The sequence below is a fragment of the Solanum verrucosum genome, unplaced genomic scaffold (genome assembly GCF_900185275.1).
Source record: "Solanum verrucosum unplaced genomic scaffold, falcon-dt-bn FXZP01000222.1, whole genome shotgun sequence".
NCBI lineage: Eukaryota > Viridiplantae > Streptophyta > Magnoliopsida > Solanales > Solanaceae > Solanum > Solanum verrucosum.
The window spans coordinates 1,422,706-1,446,321 of NW_026020027.1; the positions used below are offsets into that span (position 1 = coordinate 1,422,706).

The 23,616-nt window shown below is 28.3% G+C and overlaps 1 protein-coding gene and 1 pseudogene across 1 annotated transcript; one reads left to right on the top strand and one right to left on the bottom strand.

Moving 5' to 3' along the window:
• The first annotated feature begins 9,503 nt into the window (after positions 1-9,503).
• LOC125821121 ((3S,6E)-nerolidol synthase 1-like) lies at positions 9,504-16,139 on the top strand (annotated as a pseudogene).
• Positions 16,140-17,447: 1,308 nt separating this feature from the next.
• Positions 17,448-19,934, bottom strand: LOC125821273 ((3S,6E)-nerolidol synthase 1-like). The gene is made up of 6 exons (XM_049500690.1): positions 19,685-19,934; positions 19,108-19,489; positions 18,810-19,028; positions 18,471-18,609; positions 17,819-18,067; positions 17,448-17,744 (listed from the first exon to the last, which is right to left on the bottom strand). The coding sequence occupies exons 1-6, from the start codon at positions 19,833-19,835 to the stop codon at positions 17,460-17,462; spliced, it is 1,425 nt and encodes a 474-aa protein (XP_049356647.1). The 5' UTR covers positions 19,836-19,934; the 3' UTR covers positions 17,448-17,459.
• Between the last annotated feature and the right edge of the window lie 3,682 nt (positions 19,935-23,616).

Here is a 23,616-nt window from a genome sequence, read left to right on the forward strand (position 1 = left end):
CCCCCCCCAAAAAAAAGGGAGTAATGGGAAAATGATTTGGTGAGTTCATTCCACTTTTTTATTGTGTATTCGTTTAATCATATTAAAATAATATATTTCTTTTAAGTATAGTTTTATGTGTCCGTGTTCATTGTCATTATTACCATTATTAGCTTTAATATGACGACATTCTATTTCTCAATCCCAACATATAACGATTTTAATATATGTTTAAAATTTGGTATTAAATAAATCTTATTAATCATTGATAATATATCATGTACGTAATATAAATAATTCTATTAAAATAACAAATAATTATAAAGAAAAGAGAGAGAAAAAATCTTATTTGAGTTGCCCAATTTCAACTATGAAGAACACTAATCGATAATATGTGTATAGTCGTGTATAATCAGATTTATTCATATGATTATAATGACGAAGTAGAAAAAGTTTATAATGTAAGTTAGTAGTAACTGATTTTTTTGGGTACATTTTGTTCTTTTCATGAATTAAATACATGTGATTTTGACAATTAAAGGAAATTTTGTGTACAATCTAGAGTATTACCGTTATTTGAATTATCTATTTTTGTACATTTTCTCGATTAGTTGTTTATCTTAATTAAAGGATATCGTTTTATGATGCGTCTAATTTTTCGATAGAATTAAGGCTTCCAATCTTATTTTCTAGTGATTTAAGGAAAATATAAGGTTATTAGTAATTTGAAATTAAAAGAATCTTGAATCAACTTAAATTTGATTAAGATTAAAGAATAAAAGGGCATGCTTTTTCTTAATTATCAAAATATCACTGCCCATAAATTGGATTGAAATTGTTTAGAACAACCTCAAAAATAAAAACATAAAGTAGGTGATAAGTCAATAAATGAATTAAATGCTAGGTGATAATTATTTTTTTTAGACATTTATACCCCGAACACGTAGTAATGTTGTCTACCTTGGTTTTGGAGGGAGTAGAGCCACTCATAGTAAAATAGTATACGTATATGATTATAATAATATATTTAATATAATTTTATAAGTGAGATCTGGAAACCTGAGAGATTTAGATATACGCAAAATTTATTCTATCTTTGTGAAGTATAAAGGTCGTTCTTAATAGACTTTTAATTTAAAAAAGAAATGTAAGAAGAAGGTTTTTAATTAAAAAAAGACAACGAAATATCAAGATACAAAATAAAATAAAGCAATATTATAGAGCATTAAATTAATTAATTAATTGAAGAATAAGAAATCAACTTATAGACAAAAGGGATTGCATAGCTGGTAAGCACATCTCTACCAACGATTCTAAAATTGTGATAAGTTCGAATATAATAAATTTACTATTGAAATTAAAATTTGAATTCATAGAATTTAAATATTCAAATTTTAATTTCGAATTAAACTCTTTAAATTCAAATGTAGTTTAATAAATAATAAATATAAAAGTAGATATATTATTACTCCTCTGATCAGATTTACGTTATATGATTTTCTAATTTATAGTTGAGAAATAAAATATGAAAAATAAGCTAATTAACTAAATTGATACTCTTTTATGTTTTAAAAAAACTACATAAATTTTACATTCTCTCATCGAAAAGGCTTGTATTGGCACCATTTTAATTTTGGCAATTTATTCCTACTTGCTTATGTGTTTAATTGTCACACCCCAAATCCGAATGTGATGGCACGTGTTCATTTCCCACCGGACACGTCAGCCTAACCCAACCACAACGATAGAGAAGTAGAAATACGAGAATAAAATATAATAAATAAGCGGAAGACTTTAATTAAGACTCAACACTATCCAGAATTTGGTTGTCACATGTACAAACCTCTAAATACAGAATTCGAATAAAAATATACAAGTCTCAGAGTATAGTTCTCGAATAGAACAAAACTGAAAGTAAAGATAACTCAGGGGCACGTCTGGAATGAACCGCTACCTCTCGAGTATGTCCCAAAGCTCAATCTGCTAAAGAAACTACTAAGCCAAATCTGAGAGAGAGATGTCAACCTACACAATTGTGTAGAAGCAAGGGTGAGTACCGAAAACCACAGGTACTCGCAAGTAACTCTAAACTAAGCAAAATTAGCAGCTACAAACAGCTCCTTCAATCCCAACCGAACCACCGAAACTTCAATCTAGCAGGAAACCAACCAACCTATACTAAACAGATCATATTCAACAGCCAGAACCAACAGTATATCCTCATCAACCTCAGATCAACAAATAAGAGCAAGTAGATCAAATTCCACATAAGAAGGGTAAATCGATACAATCCACACATCACAGACAAAGATAAGGCAAATGCAATGCAAAATGCAATAATGATGTCATGTAGTCGTGATGCATGTCTGTCCCACGATACACATCTGTTGACGTAATCTGTCCGCGCTGAATACTCAAATCAGAACCCATGGGGGCCACACATGGACCATGTATCACCGCCGGAACCAGATCCCATCGGCATCCAAATCGATAGCCGGAGCTAGTCCATCTCATATATCTCTAGCCGGAGCTAGTCTCAACTATGTCTCATATCCATCCATCCTCATGTCAGTGTCTCAGAACTCATGCAACAGATAGTTCACACATGGGATGAATAATGAATATGCACATGTCATCAATCACAATCATATCACGATCACATCATAGTGTATTACACATCATCTGTCTCAATCACAACCATATCACGACCACATCATAGTATTACACATCACCTGTCTCAATCACAACCATATCACGATCACATCATAGTATTACACATCACCTGTCTCAATCACAACCATATCACGACCACATCATAGTATTACACATCATCTGTCTCAACATCAATGTCTGTATCAATCATAGCCTACTCATGCTCTGCTATCCCCTTAATATTAGTTATCACATGACTTATTCAACAAATTCAAATCACATATAACACATTTAGCTCGTTTTATTCCCCATCTTTCATTTACAACAATTTCAATCAACAAATAAAACCCATCCTCAATACCCATTACTCTCCAACACAATTAGGAAAGTAGTCATGCGTTGTCTAAGAGTTTTACAAAGTTTGGAAGCCACTTGCCTTAAAACGAACTCCAAAAGTTACTTGACTTGAGCCTTTCCTTTCCGAGTATAATCCGGATCACGATAATCTATTCAAACAATTATTCACAATCACAATTCGAGTCCAATGACACCAAAATCAAGAAATTTAGGGAAAAAGGGAAAAACGGTACAAAAGTCTCATACCGGAAAACGATACCCAAAAATGGAAATTTTTTATGTAAAATGATCCTTAAAGTATTTGGAATCTAATGGTGAAAACCAATTTGAAAACGGAGTTGAAATCAATTCACAAACTCAATTTGAAGGAAAATCCACATTCTTGAAGAAGCCTAAATTATTCGGATCCGAAACCCCGACTCGAAAATGAAATTTCTCTTGAAAAACATCTTACCCATGCTTAGATAAGTTCAAATATGAAATTTCATCAAAAACGGAGTTAAGATCGACCTTGAAATTCTCAATTTATCAAACTTTAACTTTACCAGGAAAGTCCAAATTGTACGCGGTTAATATGATGAAAATAATCGATGAATCAATAATTTTATGTTAAAATCAGTTTACCCATAACATAAGGATCGTAAATATACCCTTTTCATCAAAAAGGGAGTCCAAATCGATAAAACCCCAATTTTTCCCAAGAGATTTACGGATAGGAAAAAAAAACCAGATAAAGAAATTATGAGAAAATGTCGAATTGAAGATTGATAACCCTCATATTAATTCAAGAAGAAACCCGTAAGAATCACTCCATTCCGATCTCTAGAACTCCTGATATGCTCAAAATACCAAATCAACACAGTATGAGATTTTTATAACAGTACATAGCTGTTATGCACCAGAAAAACAGCAGTTAATCTTTCACTAAAAAGGCCGTAATTTCCTCATACGATAGTGAAATGACCCGATTCTTTTTTGTAAATGTCTTAAATAATGATACAGACCTGTTCGTTCAATCGGAGCTCAATTTCATGCTTGTTTGCCCAGTCAAATATCATTTCTACTCGGTAAATAATTATTTCTTATTTGCGATAAAAGTCCAATCTCGGGTTAGCGAAAATTCACCAAAATTTGCAGATAAGTCCTATAATTCATGCTCAATATTTCAGAACCTTCGGAAAAAAAATTTGACCTTTAAAACTAATAATGAACCCTTTAGTTGCCACAATTTGCTGAAATAGTGTCAAAGCATCCAAGAAGCTTAAAAGCTCACCCAAAACTCATTTGGCACTTCCCGAACACAAACCCAATATGCTACTAGCTTGAAAATGACATTTCGGACTCAATGAAATCGTCGAAATTTGAATTCAAGGTCTCCTCGACCCGGTATCTGATAAGGCGTCAAGAAACTAACTTTAGGCTCAAAAACTCGAAACGCACTCGGCGCCTCTAAAAATTCAACCAAGACTCATTCTAGACTTAGAATCACCCCCTGAATCCAACGGTGCCCTCGGAATTCCATTTCGAGCACCGGAACCTCGTTTGTTGACCAAAGTCAACTCTTGATCAAAATTTCACAATTTTAGCAACTTAGGACCTCAAATCTTCGTTTTAACTCCAAATTCGACTCCGTAAATTCTCATAGACCCATTTCGACATTCTAAAACTGCTGGAATCGACGGAAATCCGATTCGAGTCTCGAAACTCCAAATGACTCGAAATAGCACTTTTAACCAAACTTTAACTCTTAAAAACTCAACTTTCCAAAAACTCAACTTTTCATCAATTTTCCTTCAAACCAACTTCGAAAATACAACAATTAGGACTCGGGGCAACTATCGGGAGGGGTAAAACGGTCATTTTACGAAAATTTCCAGAAATGACCTTTAGGGTCATTACATTAATAAAATAAAAAACACTATTTTCTTTTTATAATTTATAACATTCAGTTTATTCTTTAAATCATCTAATTATATTATACTCTTATGTTTCAATGAGTGATCATAATATATATATATATATATATATATATAAATTCAAATTAATTAAATTTTTAATATAATTAATTAAACTTTAATATAAATAGCGAACAACGTGTTTAAAAAAAAGCTATGAGTTCTGCCGACAAAACTTTGAACACATGTTTCACTCTTCTCTTCCATGGTGACATTTCTTTTTAGATATATACTTTAGATAATGTTTGATATTTATTTTTGAATTTGATTAATTACTAATAAAAAAAGACTTACCTTAAAAAATTATTTTCAAAATTTGAACCTGATTTATGATAAATAGTAAAAAGATAGTTATCATTTTATTTTTTGGGTTAAAATAGGAGATATTATATCAAAATATTATGAATCAATACAAATAGAGGCGGCTGCATTACTACTAGCGCAAGAATGATCTGGCCACCTAACGGGGTTACAATCCAAATTACATTGAGGCTTATCAAGCCACAGAAGAAGAGTTCCTATTTTTTTTGCTTCAAGTATCTTCTAAACAACAAAGGTGGAACTTTCCATTCCTCCAAAAGCTGGTCCAATTTCATCTTCTGGCCGTCTTTGGTTCGCAGGTCCGCCATTTTATTTTTTCCTCGAGGCTCATGCCTGATTGGGATTTTTTCAATTCTATGAATCAAATTCATGCATTCATTTAAAATGTTTGTATGAGTATCTCTTTCATTTTTGAAGAAAATTAATTACCTCGAGTGAGTCAGTTGATATTTTCAAGTGTTGAACATACAATTTTTCAGTTAAAAGAAGTTCGTATAATAGAAATGATAGTTCAACACTTGTTGACAAATTTATATTAATTTTTGCACTATAACCATCTACCCAAATCCTAGTAGTATCACGCAAAACACCCCTGCTTCCCCTATTTTTATGTTGTGGTTAAAGGACCCATATATCGCTAGGCACTAGGGGTGTACAAAATCGAACCGAAAATCGAATCAAACCGCAAATCGAGTCAAACCGGAAAAAAAAACCCGACTAGTGGTTTGGTTTGACTTGGTTTGGTATTGAAAAAAAAAACCCGACTATATTTGGGTTGGTTTGGATTTAACTAAAAAAAACCCGAGACCAAACCAATCCGACATTATATATATAATTTTAAAATTTTATTTTATACATAAAAATATTTACTTTGATATAATTTTTAAATATTTCTTATACGTTTTCATAATTTTTATCTTTTAATATATTATTTCAAGTTTGAAACTTAGAATTCTGAATGGTCCAATAAAGATTATAGTCCACAGATATTGTTAATTATAATAAAGCTTAAATCAAAATCAAATTTATACTAATGCAAAAAGAAAATCAATTCAACACTAAAAATGACAATAATATTGAATATTTGTTCTTTAGTTTTTTCATTGGTTTAGATAATTAAAATACATAATCTAATTTTAATTTCCTTTTATATTTAGTCATGTAACTAATACTTATTGAACTTATTTTAGCATGATTTAGTACTTTTAAATTATGATCATTTTACTGATGACTTGTTAATTTGCAATATTTGTTTTACGCGATTTCATTATTATTCTTTTTGTTGGATATTTTAGTGTCATTAATCATATCATATTTTGTGTGTTTTTTTAAGAAACACCTTAGATAATTGTATTTTGGTAGGACTAAAGAAATATTTGAAGTACAAGTAAATTATATGTTTGTATGAATACTTTACCGGAAAAACCCGAAAGAACCCGAAAAACCGAAAAATCCAAAAAAACCCGAGTTTTATTGGTTTGGTTTGGTTTATAAATTTAAAAATCTAACACAAATAGTTTGGTTTGATATTTGAAAAATCCGAACCAACCCGGCCATATACACCCCTACTAGGCGCTATCAATGATTCATCTACACCTATTTAGGACTCTACTTTCAAATAATTATTTATTATACCACCATTTAATAAATTTGGAGTAAAATAATTGAGATCAATTACTTATTAAAATTCCTAAAATAGAGTTCTTAATTATCTACTCACTTAATTCTCTTCATAATTTATGTCTTCACTCCTAATCAGTCATCTCTCTTCTAAAATATTCGATGGCCATACTAATAGAGAAGCTAACAAGACCGAACAAAAGGTGAGCATATCTATCAAAAAGATATTAGGACTTGATTTTGGGTTAATCCCTCTACTAATAATCACAATTATGATTAATTCATAAATTCAGTCATAATAGCCAACACAATTGACTAAAATTAGATTATTTTTTTTGGTTCGATATCAGATACATAGAATGAACAAATCAAAAACACCTAATCACTAAGTATACATTAGATACATAGAAGAAACATCATCAAATACATAATTTAAAAAAAAAATTAAATACACATAATGAACATATCATATACACAAAAATTCAATTTTTTAAATACTTTTGGGAGTTGCAGATACTCTAAAGATGTTATACGGATGATTTTCTCCAGTACATTCCTTATTTAGGTACACTTAATTATACGTATTTGATTAGCATGTATTCAGGATGCATGTATCTAGACGCGTCACATACATGTATCCGAAGTGCAAAATATGATAGGTTTGGTAATATTACAAACTCATGAGAAAGAAGATAATTAGCTCCTAAATTAGTGAAATTTGTATTGTTTACCTTATTTAAACCTTTTCGAAAATATTATTTCGATCCTAAATTGTCCAACATAAATGAAGTGGGCCTAAAAGTTAATTCTAGAATAATCAGGCAAGTTTAGGTAAATCATTGATTCGATCGACATTATTACTGATTCAATAGTTGATTTCATCTTCTCTATACTTGTCATATATCTCGTTAAATAATCTTTGCTTCTTATATATTTTCAAATTTTTACCAATACAATAAATGACATCTTTTTAAAGCGCATCCATTGAAATCATAAGGGACATCAACAATAAAACAAGCTTTAAAATGTAATTGTCAAGTTGAATATGACAAAAATTTATGATAACGTTTCATGATGGTGTTGAGAAATTTCTGTTTTTCGAAATTGTTATTGATTTGGTGTAAAATTGGCATCTTATAATTGAAGTTCTGCCCACCACAAGTGTAATGTTACTGATTTGGTGTAAAATTGGCATCTTATAATTGAAGTTCTGCCCACCACAAGTGTAATGTTACTGATTTGGTGTAAAATTGGTATCTTATAATTGAAGTTCTGCCCACCACAAGTGTAATGTTACTGATTTGGTGTAAAATTGGCATCTTATAATTGAAGTTCTGCCCACCACAAGTGTAATGTTACTGATTTGGTGTAAAATTGGTATCTTAAAATTAAAATATGGTCAATAAAGAAATAGATCATTCGTTTTAAAACAAACAAAAAAGGAAAGTAAGTTATTCATTTTGAACAGAGGGAGTATCATACAAAAGTTTAAGATAATAATTAATAAGCATATTGTTTTAACAATATTCAATTTTCAAGAGAGATTTATTAGATATGGATAATTTAATAAATTATATATTATATTTGTTATTGTTTTTAATTGATATAATTTTTATTAAAATAACACTTATTTTAGAACGAGTAAAATTTATGTTAAATCATAAATGTATTTCTTGCACACCAATGTATTTATGCAGGAATGGCAATATAACCAAATCCTAAATAACTAACAATTCTAATTAACAACCACATCACCCCTAGTCCCTAGACATCAAATGAAAGGAGTAAATATATTCTCAATTTCATTTTTTTTTTCTAAAATAAAAAATCATGTCAAGATAAATTAAGATTCAATTTTTTGTGGATAATATTGCAGAGTTTTAGCCGCCACAAAACGTGGTAAACATGTTTAACACTTCTCTTCCAACTTTGACATTTTATCTTTTTTATATCTTTTATGTTCGATATGTATTTTTGAATTCGAGTAATTACTAAAAAAAAAAATTATTTTGAAGTTGAAACTCTCCTATTAAAAAAAAGAAGAATTTCATTTTTTTAGGAGTCTAGCCTTAAATTTATAATGAAAAAAAATACTTATCACGCAAACACAAATTTTTAATATCCCATTGTTGGCTTTCAAGTATATTTATTCACTTTGTTGTTTCTAAAAAAGTTAATAATAATTCTATTTACATGTAAAAGACTATGGTTTATTTGAAAATAATTAAAGGTGTATTTTGTATCTTGAGCCAAGGGTTTATCGAAAGTAATCTCTTTACCGTAAGATATTAATAAGGTTTGTGTACACTAGATCTTTTCCAGACCTCATTTTATAGGATTATACTGAATATATGTTATATATTGTCGGTGTGTAAGATATGATGGAAAATAAATCATGTCTAGATAAATTAAGATTCAATTTAATTTGTGGATATAAATTTGCTGAATTTTAAGTGAGGCCCAAACCTTTTAGTCCCACATTTAAAATATACTATACCACACTTGATACGTTACCTACCACTACGTACCTAGACCCTTTCTTCCACATTTTATTATAAATAGAAGGGTTTGAATTGTTATTTTATATCATAAAATATCTATAGGAAAAAAATATCTTTCATGGCAAATCAAGTTTCATGCAGAAACTCTAACAAATGGGCTATTCAAGATCATCTTCTTAGAGAAACCTCTCAACCCCAAATGAGCTACAATAACGTAAGATTTTAATTACCTCTATAAATTGATGATATAAAATAATTTTACGTTGTTATATTAGTTTTTTAAAATATTACTTATGCAGTCATTCATTAAATATCCTGAAAATGTAATTATTTTTTTAAATATATTATGTGTATGCAAGCTAAGATTGAGGCATCACCTTTCTCAAATCTTATACTACAAAATTCATGATTTTAAGTGTATCAAAATGTGAATCCATACTCGTAGGCAAGTAAGTGGGGCCTAAGTTGCACCGAGTCAAAATTTGCACTAACGAAATTAAAACTAAATAAATATACAAAGAAGCCTAGAGAATTTAACGTGTAACATATATACATTTTTTTTAAAAATTAACCTATCTACACAATTGTAACTTGTAAGTTAAATCAACTATATAATTCAGCAGAGAACATGAATTGTTCAAATTCCATTTTTATTTTTATTTTATTCACATATTCTTGTTTTTTTTTTAAACTAAGAAAGTGCTACTAATTGAAGTCCCGTTTTTTTTTTTTGATTTTATTCTCAATTTGTCTCTGTGTCTAAAAATTGCATAATTATTCGAACAATGTTATTTGTACAAAAAAACGGGGCTTCAATTATGATGATGATGGAATGAGAAAACTTGTGAATTAACATTATAATAAATAAAATGCATGATGTTATTTGATTAAATTTTTTTTATCTTTTTAATATTTACTAACACGTGTTGAACACTTAAACTAAGTAAAAGTTTTTATATGTAAATGATACATAAAAAATAGAGTTAGGTGGATTAAAAATATCAAACTAAACTCAAGTGATAAAGTGATTATTAGTAATAAATAAAGTGATTCATGATCATACATACATTACATATCATTAGTTGATGTGATAACAGGATTTGAATTTGTAAATTACAATATTCAATTTGCATTCAAAAATTACATTGTATATATATTACACAATTAGTCATTTCTTAGGTCTTTAACATTATTGTATGGTTCACAAATCACTATCTTATCCTTTTTTGGACAAACATTAGATAACACAATACCTCTTTTTCAACGTGATAATGACAAAAAAAACGGGGATTCAATTATGATGATGATGGAATTAATGAGAAAACTTGTGAATTAACATTATGATAAATAAAGAATTTAGTGGTAATAATATAATTGTTGTTATATTATATTTAGCGACAATAATAAATATGAGTATTTATGACGATCACTTTATATTTAGTTAGTAGAACCTTCTAATTATATACTTCGACAAATTCTCCTGTTTCTCTTGTTTTTTTCTCTAAAGACGGGGAATTCTAAATTAATGACATTAGCTTAATTACCACTAAATCATATGTTATAATATGTTATTTATTAAGAAGTAAATTAAAAAATATATTAGATATTGATATAATTAAATTTTAACATGGTGATTTAAATATAATTAAAAAAATCAATTCAAATCAATTAAAAAATTATTTCACAAATTAAAACATGAAATATAATATATAAAACATAAAATAAAATAAAGAATAAGAAGTTAAAGAATTTTATTGTGTTATTTCAATGATAAAAATAAAATAAAAAATTATTATTTTTACACAATTTTTTATTTTTTTTTAGACTTACATATTTAAATATTTTGGAATGAGCTAATAATAAGAATAGAATAAATAAAAAAAGATATCTTTCAGAACAAGTAAATAGAAGGGGTTCGAATTGTTATTTCTTCAACTAATAATACTACACAAATATATATGACCAAATATCATAAGAGTAAATAATCTTTCCATGGCAATGACTAGAGCCTTCTCCCCTTCACAATTATATCTCTCTAGCCACATAACCATAAGAAGAATTTGGGCTTTTCAACAACATCTTCTTATACAAATCTCTCGTAGCCAAACCAGCTACAATCAAGTAAGATTTTAATTTTTATACACTAACAATATAAGATTATACTAATGTTGTCATCTATGAAATATCCTGACGATGTATTTAATGATTTGTGTAAGTTACCCAATTTTTAATGATTTGAAATATGTTGGACTAAAATGAGTTGAGTTAATAAATGGGCATAACAAATTGATAATCCACCCAAACTTAAATAGATGAAATAAATTGAATTTGATTTTGACACGCCTAATTAAAATAAATCAATAATAGCATTTACCGCCTCATGTGACTTTTTCGCTAGTAAATGTATAAACACAAAAATTAGCTAACGATATAAAAGATAAACAAGTTTAGTTGTAAAAAATTAGGGTACTTGTACTTTTAAAAATGTTGATAAATTTAGTCTTATTGTAAAAAGCATGCGTATTGATAACGAAATAAAAGATAAACAAGATTAATATTCATTTGTTTGTTTCAATTTATGTGAATTTTTTTAATTAATTATTGAATTCAATAAAGAAATAAAGATTATTAAAATTTAATCATCATGAATACTTTATAATATTTATATCTATAATTAAGATTTTTTAAATATAATTTTAAATATTTCATGATATTTATGTGACTATCAAAACTTTTCAAAAAAATTAAGTCAAATTAGCTATCATTTTCTTGGAACAAAAACATTATCTCACATAAATAGAATAGTAAAAGAAAATATCATCACATAAAATAGATAGTCAAAGTAAAAGAGAAGGAAAAGAGGTTATTTAAGCAATCGTACCATATTATTTTTTTGGATGTTTTCCAACCTTAAAACAAGCCATGCATTTAGACAAAGATATAAATGGAGGGTTGTTAAAAATCACCCCCCCCCCCCCTCTCCCTCACCATCTCACTAACCAACATTGTGTATGAAATTCAATAAAAAAAAATGAAGACTTTTAAAATTTAATCATCATAAATATGCTATAATATTTGTAGCTATAATTAAGATTTTTAAAATATAATTTTAAATATTTCTTGATATTTTTGTGACTATTAAAACTTCTCATTAGAGATCAAATTAAAAAATTAAGAACAAAATAATGAAAAATATTATCTCACATAAATAGAATAGTCAAAGAAAATATCATCAACATAAAATAGATAGTCAAAGTAAAAGAGAAGGAAATGAGGTTATTTAAGCAATTGCAATATATTATATTTTTGATGTTTTCCAACCTTAAAACAAGCCATGCATTTAGACAAAAAGATATAAACGGAGGGTTGTTAAAAATCCCCCCCACCCCCACCCCCGCCGCCTAACCCACTCCCTCGCTCTATCTCTCTCTCTCTCTCTTTCTCTCTTTTTTTTTTTTTTTTTTTTATATTCATAATTATAAACATATAATGATATGGCCATAAAACTTTTGAATAATATCCTTTTGTTTTTTTACCACAAATGTTTGGTCATTTTTTTTATCAATATTTTGAATTTTAATTATTATGGATTTTTAGTACTTTTTACATAATTTTTTAATATGAATTTTTTTTAATTAAAAATTATGTTCAAATTCATAATGATCAAAATTAAGAAGTTAGACTCTCAAAATTCAAAAAAAAAAAGTGCCACATATATCATCAGGACTAAGAATATTTTAAACACTCATTACTTTTTTGTATTTATAAAACTTCTTATAAAGAGTAAAATGAGAAGTTTAAATTAAATTATTCTCAAATTAAAAAAAGCAAATATCATTATTTTATGAATAAAATTAAAAAAAAATACTGTCACATAAACTTGAGCAATAGAGGCGGTCTCTATTAATCGATATATCTCCATCACATTATGTATCTTGCCAAATAGGAACCATAAGAAGAATTTGGGCAATTCAACAACATCTTCTTATACAAACCTCTCGTCGCCAAACGAGCCACAATCACGTAAGATTTTAACTTCTATATACTAACAATATAAGATTATATTAATGTTGTCATCTATGAAATATCTTGATGATGTATTTTTTTTTAAAAAAAATATTATTTGTGTGCATAACTTCTATATACTAATTATAACTTCAGTCCCTTACACGATGTAATTTCCAACGAAGAGCTAAGGGTAGCTCCACCGTACCATTACACCATGTAATTTATCATACAATTTTTTTTTTCATTTTTAATTAAGAATGTTGTCATTCTTTTATATTTTCCCTTTTTAACTAAGAAAATGCTTAATTACTAATGCAGGATGGATTTAATAGTACCAAATTTGGACTACTTGTGAAGGATGTAAAGTATGCACTAAGGACAGAAATATATAATACTAATAATCTTGTTTTAGTGGATACACTTCAACGTATGGGAATTGAACATCATTTTCAAGAAGAGATTCAATCAATTTTACAAAAGGAATATGATCAAAGTGCGTGTTTTCTCAAATATCAAACCCCTTTTGATGTTTCACTTTGTTTTAGGCTTTTGAGACAACAAGGTTACCACGTGTCAGCAGGTAATTGGTTGATTATATCCAAGAATCCTAATTATCAAATTATGGATAAGTTGTACAATTATATATAATCTCTAATTATATTGCCTTGTGCAGATGTATTTAAAAAATTCAAGAACAATGATGATGGGACATTTGGATTAAACCTTAGCCAAGATGTAAATGGATTAATTGGTTTATATGAAGCATCACAACTTGGTATAAAAGGTGAACACATACTTGATGAAGTTGCAAATTTTAGTAGTGAGCACCTAAATGCATGTCTTGCAAATAGTGACTCATGTGATGAAGCTAGAATTATTAAAGAAACATTAAAGTATCCATACCACAAGAGTTTAGCAAGTTGCAAGGCCAAAAGCTTCATCAATAACTTCAAAGGAATTAATGGATGGGGAAAAAGCACCTTACAAGAATTGGCAAATATTGAATACTCCATAACTCAAGAGATACATCAATATGAATAGGCTCAAGTTTCCGGGTAAATTGGTTGTTGAATTCAATTTCTATACAAGTTTTACATTACTTGTTGTATGTATAAAAGTTATAATCTCAAAGTCAAATTAGTAATCTGAAAAACAGAATATAATTAAATGAAAAAAGTGTGCAGGTGTGCTTTTTCTAACAGTTTAAGCTTTTAAATGAAATTATATAGTCACACACTTCAATATGGTATCAGAAGCCGACAGAAAACCTGAGATCGAATCTCACTGCTACCCATATAAAAAGAGAAGTTCCATATGCTTGGCTCACGAAAGAAAATCAGACCCCCAAATTTATTAAGCAACTTGTAATGATATTTATAGGTGGTGGAGAGGTCTTGGTTTAGCTGAAGATTTGAAGCTTTTGAGAGACCAACCATTAAAATGGTATACTTGGCCAATGGCAGTCCTTACTGATCCAAAAATGTCACAACAAAGAATTGAGCTAGCAAAATGCATTTCTTTTGTTTATGTCATTGATGACATTTTTGATGTTTATGGGACTATTGAAGAACTAACCCTCTTCACTCAAGCTGTCAAAAGGTATTTTATTTAAGCTTTTAATTTGCTTCTTTTAGATGAAAATTATATATTTATATACAAATAGACATAGAATGTAATTTTTCCTCAATTATTTCAGGTGGGAATTGGTTGCCATGTTAGACTTACCAGAATACATGAGATCAACTTATAAGGCTCTTTATGATACCATTAATGACATTGGCTATAATATCCACAAAATCTATGGACAAAACCCCACTCAAAATTTGCGGAATGCGGTATTATAACGTTCACTTTTATATATTTGTCCACTATTATAAATATATGTCTATTTTTAAAATCAAGAGATAATTTGTCACTTATTAGTTTCAAATTTACCTTATTATTAACTATACTCATTCCAAGAACATCGAATTTATTATATTCAAAGGGAGATATATAGTAAAATTATCATTCTATTTATTATTTTTTAAAAGATGTATCAAGCCGATACTTGAAAAACTAAGATAGATGGAGGGATTATTTATCATTTTATTAACTATAGTCATTCCCTAATATTTCATTATTTTTTTTTGTATTTTAGTGGGTAAGCTTGTGCAATGCATTTCTAAAAGAAGCAAAATGGTTTGCCTCTGGGGTGGTACCAACAACAGATGACTACTTAAAGAATGGAATTGTTAGTTCTGGAGTTCATGCAGTCTTAGTTCACATGTTCTATCTCTTAGGTCTTGGTGTTAGTTCTATTCATTTGGAGGATGTATCAGCCATATCTTCTTCTGTGGCTACGATTCTTCGCCTTTGGGATGATCTTGGAAGTGCCAAGGTAACAAAAAGAAAAATTTCATCTTTACACGTGACATGTTTGTATGATTTTTATTAGCAGAATATGCGTTTATGTGTGCAGGATGAGAATCAAGAAGGAAAAGATGGTTCATACATAGAATGTTACATGAAGGAAAACAAAGATACTTCCATTGAATTGGCAAGAGAACATGTGATTAAGCTTAATAGAAGATGAATGGAAGAAACTCAACAAAGAACATTTGCATTTGATGAGTCAATTTTTAGGATCATTTTCAAAAGCTTCTCTTAATTGTGCAAGGATTGTCCCTCTTATGTACAATTATGATGATAATCAATCCCTCAAGAATATATTAAATCTATGTTGTATGGTGATTTATCAATGTGATTTGGTTAGATAAAAATATGGATAGTGTATAAATACACACTCTATATATCCATCCCCTTATCTTATGTATAATAAATTCTTTTTAGTCTTATCTAAAAAGAACTAAAAAGAATGACATGCTTTTGTTTTCTTTTGAAATTACTGTAATTTTATACTTTCTATTTTACTCTTAATATGAAAATTTTAGCCATACAAATATATATAGCTTGATTTAAACCACAAATTTTAAAAATTTACCATGAATTTGAGTGCATAGTCGAAACTTCAATATAAATTTGGAACGTGAGGAGATGATAGGCTCAATTCATTTCACTTTCTCATGTGGGGGTATTATGATATTTTGTTTGCATGCATGTCATCAGTACGTACGTTCCCCGAGGAATATTAAGTTTATTTTTTTCCCAACTGCTATCCCTGCACACTTTTGGGTTCTTTGTTTGAATATGATAATGATATGCATGGACTATAGTGAATAATAGTGCTAAAAGCCGACATTTCCACATGCAATAGACTAAACAAAAAATAAAAATAGAGGAGTTATGTGAAAATATCAACAAGAGACTAAACAAAAATAAAATAAAAAATTGACTAGATAATTGAGGAAATTTCTTTTTGTTTAAAATAATTTAATTTCAAAAATAATAATTTTAATTACTTTAATTAATATGATTTTATATAATTGCATAACTAGTCATTGAAATTCTATAATTAATTTCTTAGTCACTTAACTTAGTTATTACCTCAAAAATCACATTATTTGTTGAACAAAATTGAAATCAAGGGGCCTTAAGCTACATAGAAATACTAAAAGGTCTTCAACAGGGGCTCCATTTGGCCATTGACCACAAGTTGAATATCACGGTGATTATAAAACTTAAATAGCAATATATTAAGATTAAATGGAATTAAATTGGGCAATTCAAGACCTAATCCATTTTAAGCCCATTTGAACCCAAAGCAAATTTGAATGGGTCAAGACCCAACACAATTTCTATGTCAACAGATTTCATATCAATTAGTCCGTAACCTTAAATAAAGATCTTTTGAACCAAAAAAAGAAGAAGAAAGAATTGATTTATGAGCAATATATCAAATGAGAGCTCTTTGAGTGTATTATGGTTTCGATCATTTTCATATTCCTACGAAAAGTTATGACCTTTTTTCCGAAGAATAATAATATGGTCCAGGAAAAAAAATACCATGTCCCTTTACTACGCATGGTAATTGTTTCATTATATCTCGAATCCTCACTTACAAGGTGGTTCAGATCATGATCTATAATTAAAGGCAACTTTCTACTTGATTGACATGGATACATTATCATACATCATACAACATATAGTTGATGTATTCTAGGAGGACATGAATGGACTGTTTATCATCATAATTGTACATAAGAGGAACCATTCTTGCAAGGTTAAGAGAAGCTTTTGAAAATGATCCTAAAGATCCATTCATCAAATCAAAATGTTTCTTATTAAGTTGTTTCCATTCATCTTCTATTTGCTTAACCACATACTCTCTTGTCAATTCAATAGAACCATTTTTTTGTCCCTTCATGTAACATTCTATATATGAACCATCATTTCCTTCTTGATTTTCATCCTGCACACATATTAAACTATATCATACTATACGTACCCAAAAAAATTTACAAACATTTCAAAAATTAGGGTTACCTTTGCACTTCCTAGATCATCCCAAAGGCGAAGGATCGTAGCGACGGAGGAAGCCATGGCTGATGAATCTTCCAAATAAATAGAGTTTTGATTGGTAAGACCAAAACCTAAGAGATATAACATGTGAAGTAAGACCGTATGAACTCCAGAACTAATAAGTCCATTCTTCAAGTACACATCTGCTGTTGGTAACTCCCCAGAGGCAAACCATTTTGCTTCTTTTAGAAATGCATTGCATAAATTTGCCCACTAAAATCCAAAAAAAAAAGAAAAAAAAAGGAGTGAGTTCACTCAATTATTAGAAATTATTCAATTACGTTATTTAACTTTGTTTATGTTACTTTAAAAGTTACTCTCTTCAAATTATTCAATTACGTTATTAAAAATAGTTTTCACAAATTATTTGTCAATTTACAAAATTAAGAGAGTATTAATTAAATTTGTTTTCATTTTATCATATCAATTAATTCTATTTAAAAGTGTAAACGAATTTGTAAAAAGCTTCTTTAAGGGTATAGTAAAACTATTTTTATATTTATGATTTCTTAGATGACATTGTGTCAACGAAAAATAGACAACTAATACAGAACAGATGAAGCTAGTAAAGAGAAAGTCAAGTCCTATTCAATGTTAAAAGCATAGTAAATAATACCGTGTTGCGCAAATTTTGAGTTGGGTTTCGTCCATAAAATTTGTAGATATTGTAGCCAATGGAATTAATGGTATCATAAAGAGCCTTATAAGTTGATCTCATATATTCTGGCAAGTCCATCATGGCACATAATTCCCACCTGAAATAATAATAATAGCCTCTAAGATTATGGACCATAAAAAAATAAAGACGTTTTATATCATCAGATTATTTTTATTTATTATAACAAGTAACTAGTATATTTTATTTTATCATGATGACAATGATTATTTGTACGTAACGTTTACACTATCAATATATATATATATATATAAATTATTAAAAGCTCAAATAAAGTACCTATTAACAGCTTGAGTGAGGAGGGTTAATTCTTCAACAGTCCCATAAACATCAAAGATATCATCAATGACATAAACAAAAGAGATGCATTTTGCTAGCTCAATTCTTTGTTGTGACATTTTTGGATCTGTAAGCATTGCCATTGGCCAAGCATACCATTTTAATGGTTGATCTCTCAAAAGCTTTAATTCTTCAGCTAAACCAAGACTTCTCCACCACCTATGTATAATTAGAAAGTTGCAATTAGTATATTAAACTATTTTTTACATTGCAGCCATATATCACTAATTTAATTTACCTAGAAACTTGAATCAATTCATGTTGATGTATCTCTTTTGTTATGGAGTAGTCCATATTTGCCAATTCTTGTAAGGTGCTTTTTCCCCATCCATTAATTCCTTTAAAGTTATTGATGAAGCTTTTGGCCTTGCAACTTGCTAAACTCTTGTGGTATGGATACTTCAATGTTTCTTTGATAATTCTAGCTTCATCACATGAGTCATTATTTGCAAGACATGCATTTAGGTGACCAACACTAAAATTTGCAATTTCATCAAGTATGTATTCACCTTCTACACCAAGTTGTGATGCTTCATATAAACCAATTAATCCATTCACATCTTGGCTAATGTTTAATCCAAATGTACCATCATCATTGTTCTTGAATTTTTTAAATACATCTGCTCAAGGCAATATAAGGTTATTAGATGGATATGTGAAATTGAAATAAAATATCCCTAACTAATTTGGTCTAAAATTACTCACGTGGTTAGTAGTTCAATCCAAAAATGTCTTTAATTAGAAAATGTATGTAATGTCTTTAATAGATGAAATCAAATAAATGATTAAAATATGTTCAATGGAAAACCAAGTACCTGCTGACACGTGGTGACCTCCTTGTCTCAAAAGTCTAAAACAAAGTGAAATATCATGATGGTTTTGATACTTGAGAAAACAAGCACATTGCTCATATTCCCTTTGTAAAATTGATTGAATCTCTTCTTGAAAATGGTGTTCAATTCCCATATGTTGAAGTGTATCCACTAAAGTAAGATTCTTATTTCTTTCTGTCCTTAGTGCATACTTTACATCCTTTACTAGTAGTCCAAAGTTGGTACTGTCAAATCCATCCTGTATTAGTAATTAAAGAAGCACAATTTTAGTTTTAAAAAGAATATTGATTCTCGAAATTTAAACTATAACATATTAAGTAAAACAAAAAACAAAGAGAGTATATATTTGGAATTCCTTTGTAAAATTTTTGGCTCGGCTACAAATTTACAACCTCCACCCACTCATCCCCTAGAACACAAGTTCACATTTGCAACACTAGATATATGAATCATAAATTTTTGAGGAAAAAACACAAGAAAGTTTTTTTCCTTCTTTTGTTTCACCATGTGTTCAATACTATATTATTCACACACTATAAGACTCGTTTTTTAATGCAACGATCGCTTGGCTTCCAATAGATTATTTTTTTATTTTAGAAACTCGAATTCAAAACTTATGATTGAAAGTGAAATGATCTCAATCATCAACGATAGTTTACATTTACGCTTGATAATGCAAAAAAAATATATTATCAAATTGTATTTTATGAACTATATATTACTATTTATTTTGTCAATGTATAGAAATTAAATTTTACTTGATTGTACGTGGAAGTCGCTTTGAGAAGATCTTCTTGAACAACCCATTTGTTAGAGCTTCTACATGAAACTTGAATATTTCTTCCACTTATAATGTGCATAGAGAGATATTGTGAAGGGAAGAGGACTTTAGTCATTGCCATGAAAAATATTTTGTAGTATTAATTAATTTGGATTTGAATGAAGAAATAACAATTCCACCCTTTCCATTTATAGCAAAATATTGGTGAGTGAATGTGGAAGGTGACGCATAAGTGTACGTCAAGGTGTTGTTGACGCAGTTAATCAAATTTATTTTATTTATCATTTTTTTTTTTCCGCATCTTCTTTAAGGTAATGATAAAATAAAAAAGAGATATATTTATCTCTTTACTCTTCAAAAATAATACTAGTAATTAGTATTTGTCTTTTATTATGCATTTTTGTGATTCAACTTTGAATACATATTTACTCTGAATTGTTAATTCCCTTAAAATTTAATGAATAAGATATCCTGCGGGTTAAACTAATCATGTGACATATTCTATTTTTAAAATTTCATGTATAATGAAAAATTTTAATATATCGGATACCTTTTTTGACATAAGCAATTCAAGAAATAACTTGTGCATATCCAAAATGATTAACCAATAAGTATATAGTCAACCTAATCTATCAAAATTTGAAAAGTTTGAAAGGTTATATTATTTTATTTATTATTACTCTTATTTAGAAGTGACACTTGGGTTGGACTAACACAGCTTTAAGAAGTGATACCAAAAGCAGTTCAAGTTGTACTATTGGGTTGGGACTAACACAGCTTTAAGAAGTGATACCAAAAGCAGTTCAAGTTGTACCAAAAGGACAAACAAAGCAACACGAAACTGTACCAAAAGTAACATAAATTGTACCTTCACTTTGGACCCATTTTATTTCTTTTATTGTCTTGCCTAGCCACGTGTATGCAACCTTTTCTTTGGCAGACACGTATTACATCTTTAATTACTTACTTATTTGCTTCTCAGTCCGACCAAATCAATAAATAGCTTACACCTGTACATTTAAGGCTACTTCCGTAAATAGTCATTCTAAATAAGTGAGAGTTCCTCAGTCCGACGAAAACAATGAAAAACCGCCACGTAGGTCAACTTAAAAGTCCAATGAAAAACCGCCACGTAGGTCAGCTTAAAAGTCCGCCCATCTTTTCCTTTGGCTTTACCTCAAGCCGAAAAATGTGGGCCCTTGTTTCTGCCTATTTCACATTTTTCTATTTTTCTTTAATTTTTGTTATCCAATTGCCCATTAACAATTCTCATTTCCTTCTTTTATTTGTTCCTCACAATTTCTTTTTTATTTTTTCCCACTTTATTTCTTCCTTGAAAATTTAACATTTTGAAATTTAATTAATTCATTTATTATATTTTAGCTACAAAATATAGTAGAAAGAAATTAAATTTTCTAAAAAAATTTAGTTGATTCTTAAAATTCTATCATTGTCACATGAATTTAAATAAATAGAATAAAATGTATTATTAAAAATTACATAAGAAATACTATAAATTACAATAATTAGCAACTGAAAATATTTTTAAATCATATATGGAAATTTGGTTGGCTAATTAAAATAAAAGAAGTATCTTATATTATTTGAAAATGGCGTCAAAACTCCTAGAATTCACAATAAATTAACAACTGAAAATATTTATGATTATTCACGTGAATTAGAACATGAATAACATATATTATTTAAAAATGATGAGCAAAAAGTACTATAAATCACAACAAACTAATAACTATAAATTACAATAATTACGAACTTAAAAAATCTCTCTCTCAACCAATACAAAATATTAATAACCCACATAATTTGCATAAGAAATTCCAAATTAATTTATTCTTTCTGTAAATTTAAATTTTTAAAATCGCTCTCCCCATTAATTAGAGTCTCACTCTTCTCTTAAGCCAGTTGATATGTTCAGAAATGATACATCTCTTTTACATGAAAGTAAATAAATTATAATTACATTTAGCTCTTACTAATTATATATCAAGTATAATATTTGGTGGAAATCAATTAAAATTAAAATTTATATGTACATTTAAATTTTGTGGTATATATCAAATATATTAAAATATTTTTTAATTTTGTGATCTTAAATATGCTATACAAAAAATATTAAAATTTAAAGGTTATTATCTTTTTAAAATCGAAACGGAGGGAATCATATTTTAAAAATGAAATATATATATATATATATATATATATATATATATATATATATATGCAATTGTTAGAAAGAGCTTCCACAAATATATTTTAAAAAATTCTTTTGTCTTCCTTATATTAATTTGTGCATATACTAATTTATTTGACGTTTTTTCTTAATCTTCATCTCATCATTAATGTTATTTATATAATTTTCTTACATCACTTATTTTTTCTTTTTTAACTCTTTTATATATATAAAAGTTGGATATGTAAATAATGATGTGACATTTCTTAGAAGCTAAGATTACTATTTATCTAATTTTTCCAATTTTTTTAAAAAAATTGAAGATATCATACGCAAATTTATGGTCAAACTTAAACTATTTGATTCTCGAGAAATAAAAAAAGTCACATAAAATGGGGCAGACGAAGGATAACTCTCAATTAAATTTATTTCACTTTTTATTTTCCATTTTTAACATAATTTTTCAAGTTCGATTTCTAGAAATTCTATAGTAGACACATTTAAATTTTACTTCTTTTTTTAAAATTAGAGAACTTGGCCGCACTTCGCGCGATCATTTAAATTAAATATTTTTGATTAATTTTATATTTACTCTATTGTTTAATCGTAATATTTTTATTTGTTTTAATAATATGAAGATTGTGAAAAAAATAAAGCTTCACAAATTTTACGTCTATTAAATGAGGAAGAATATATTTTTTATCAAATAAGTTAAAATATATTTGCTAATAACAAATTCTTCCATTGCATGAAGTTGATCCTTTAATATATAATATATATTCCGGTGTACCATTCTCCTTAAATGTCAAAGAAATATCTCATAATGTCAAATAACACTGTAATACTCCCTCTGTCCCTAATTACTTGTCCACTTTTAAATTGACACATTTATTAAGAAATCAATTAATGACATAGTGAGTTTATCATTTTACCCCTATTAAT

Bases quoted from the DNA above. Each gene is read 5' to 3' on its own strand.
- LOC125821273 (XM_049500690.1), bottom strand. From the start codon at position 19,835: ATGGGAATTGAACACCATTTTCAAGAAGAGATTCAATCAATTTTACAA. The intron at 18,610-18,809 runs GTACTTTATTTG...TTATTATTTCAG, and splicing joins CTCACTCAAGCTGTTAATAG to GTGGGAATTATGTGCCATGA. The intron at 17,745-17,818 runs GTAACCCTAATT...ATATGTGTGCAG, and splicing joins ATGATCTAGGAAGTGCAAAG to GATGAAAATCAAGAAGGAAA.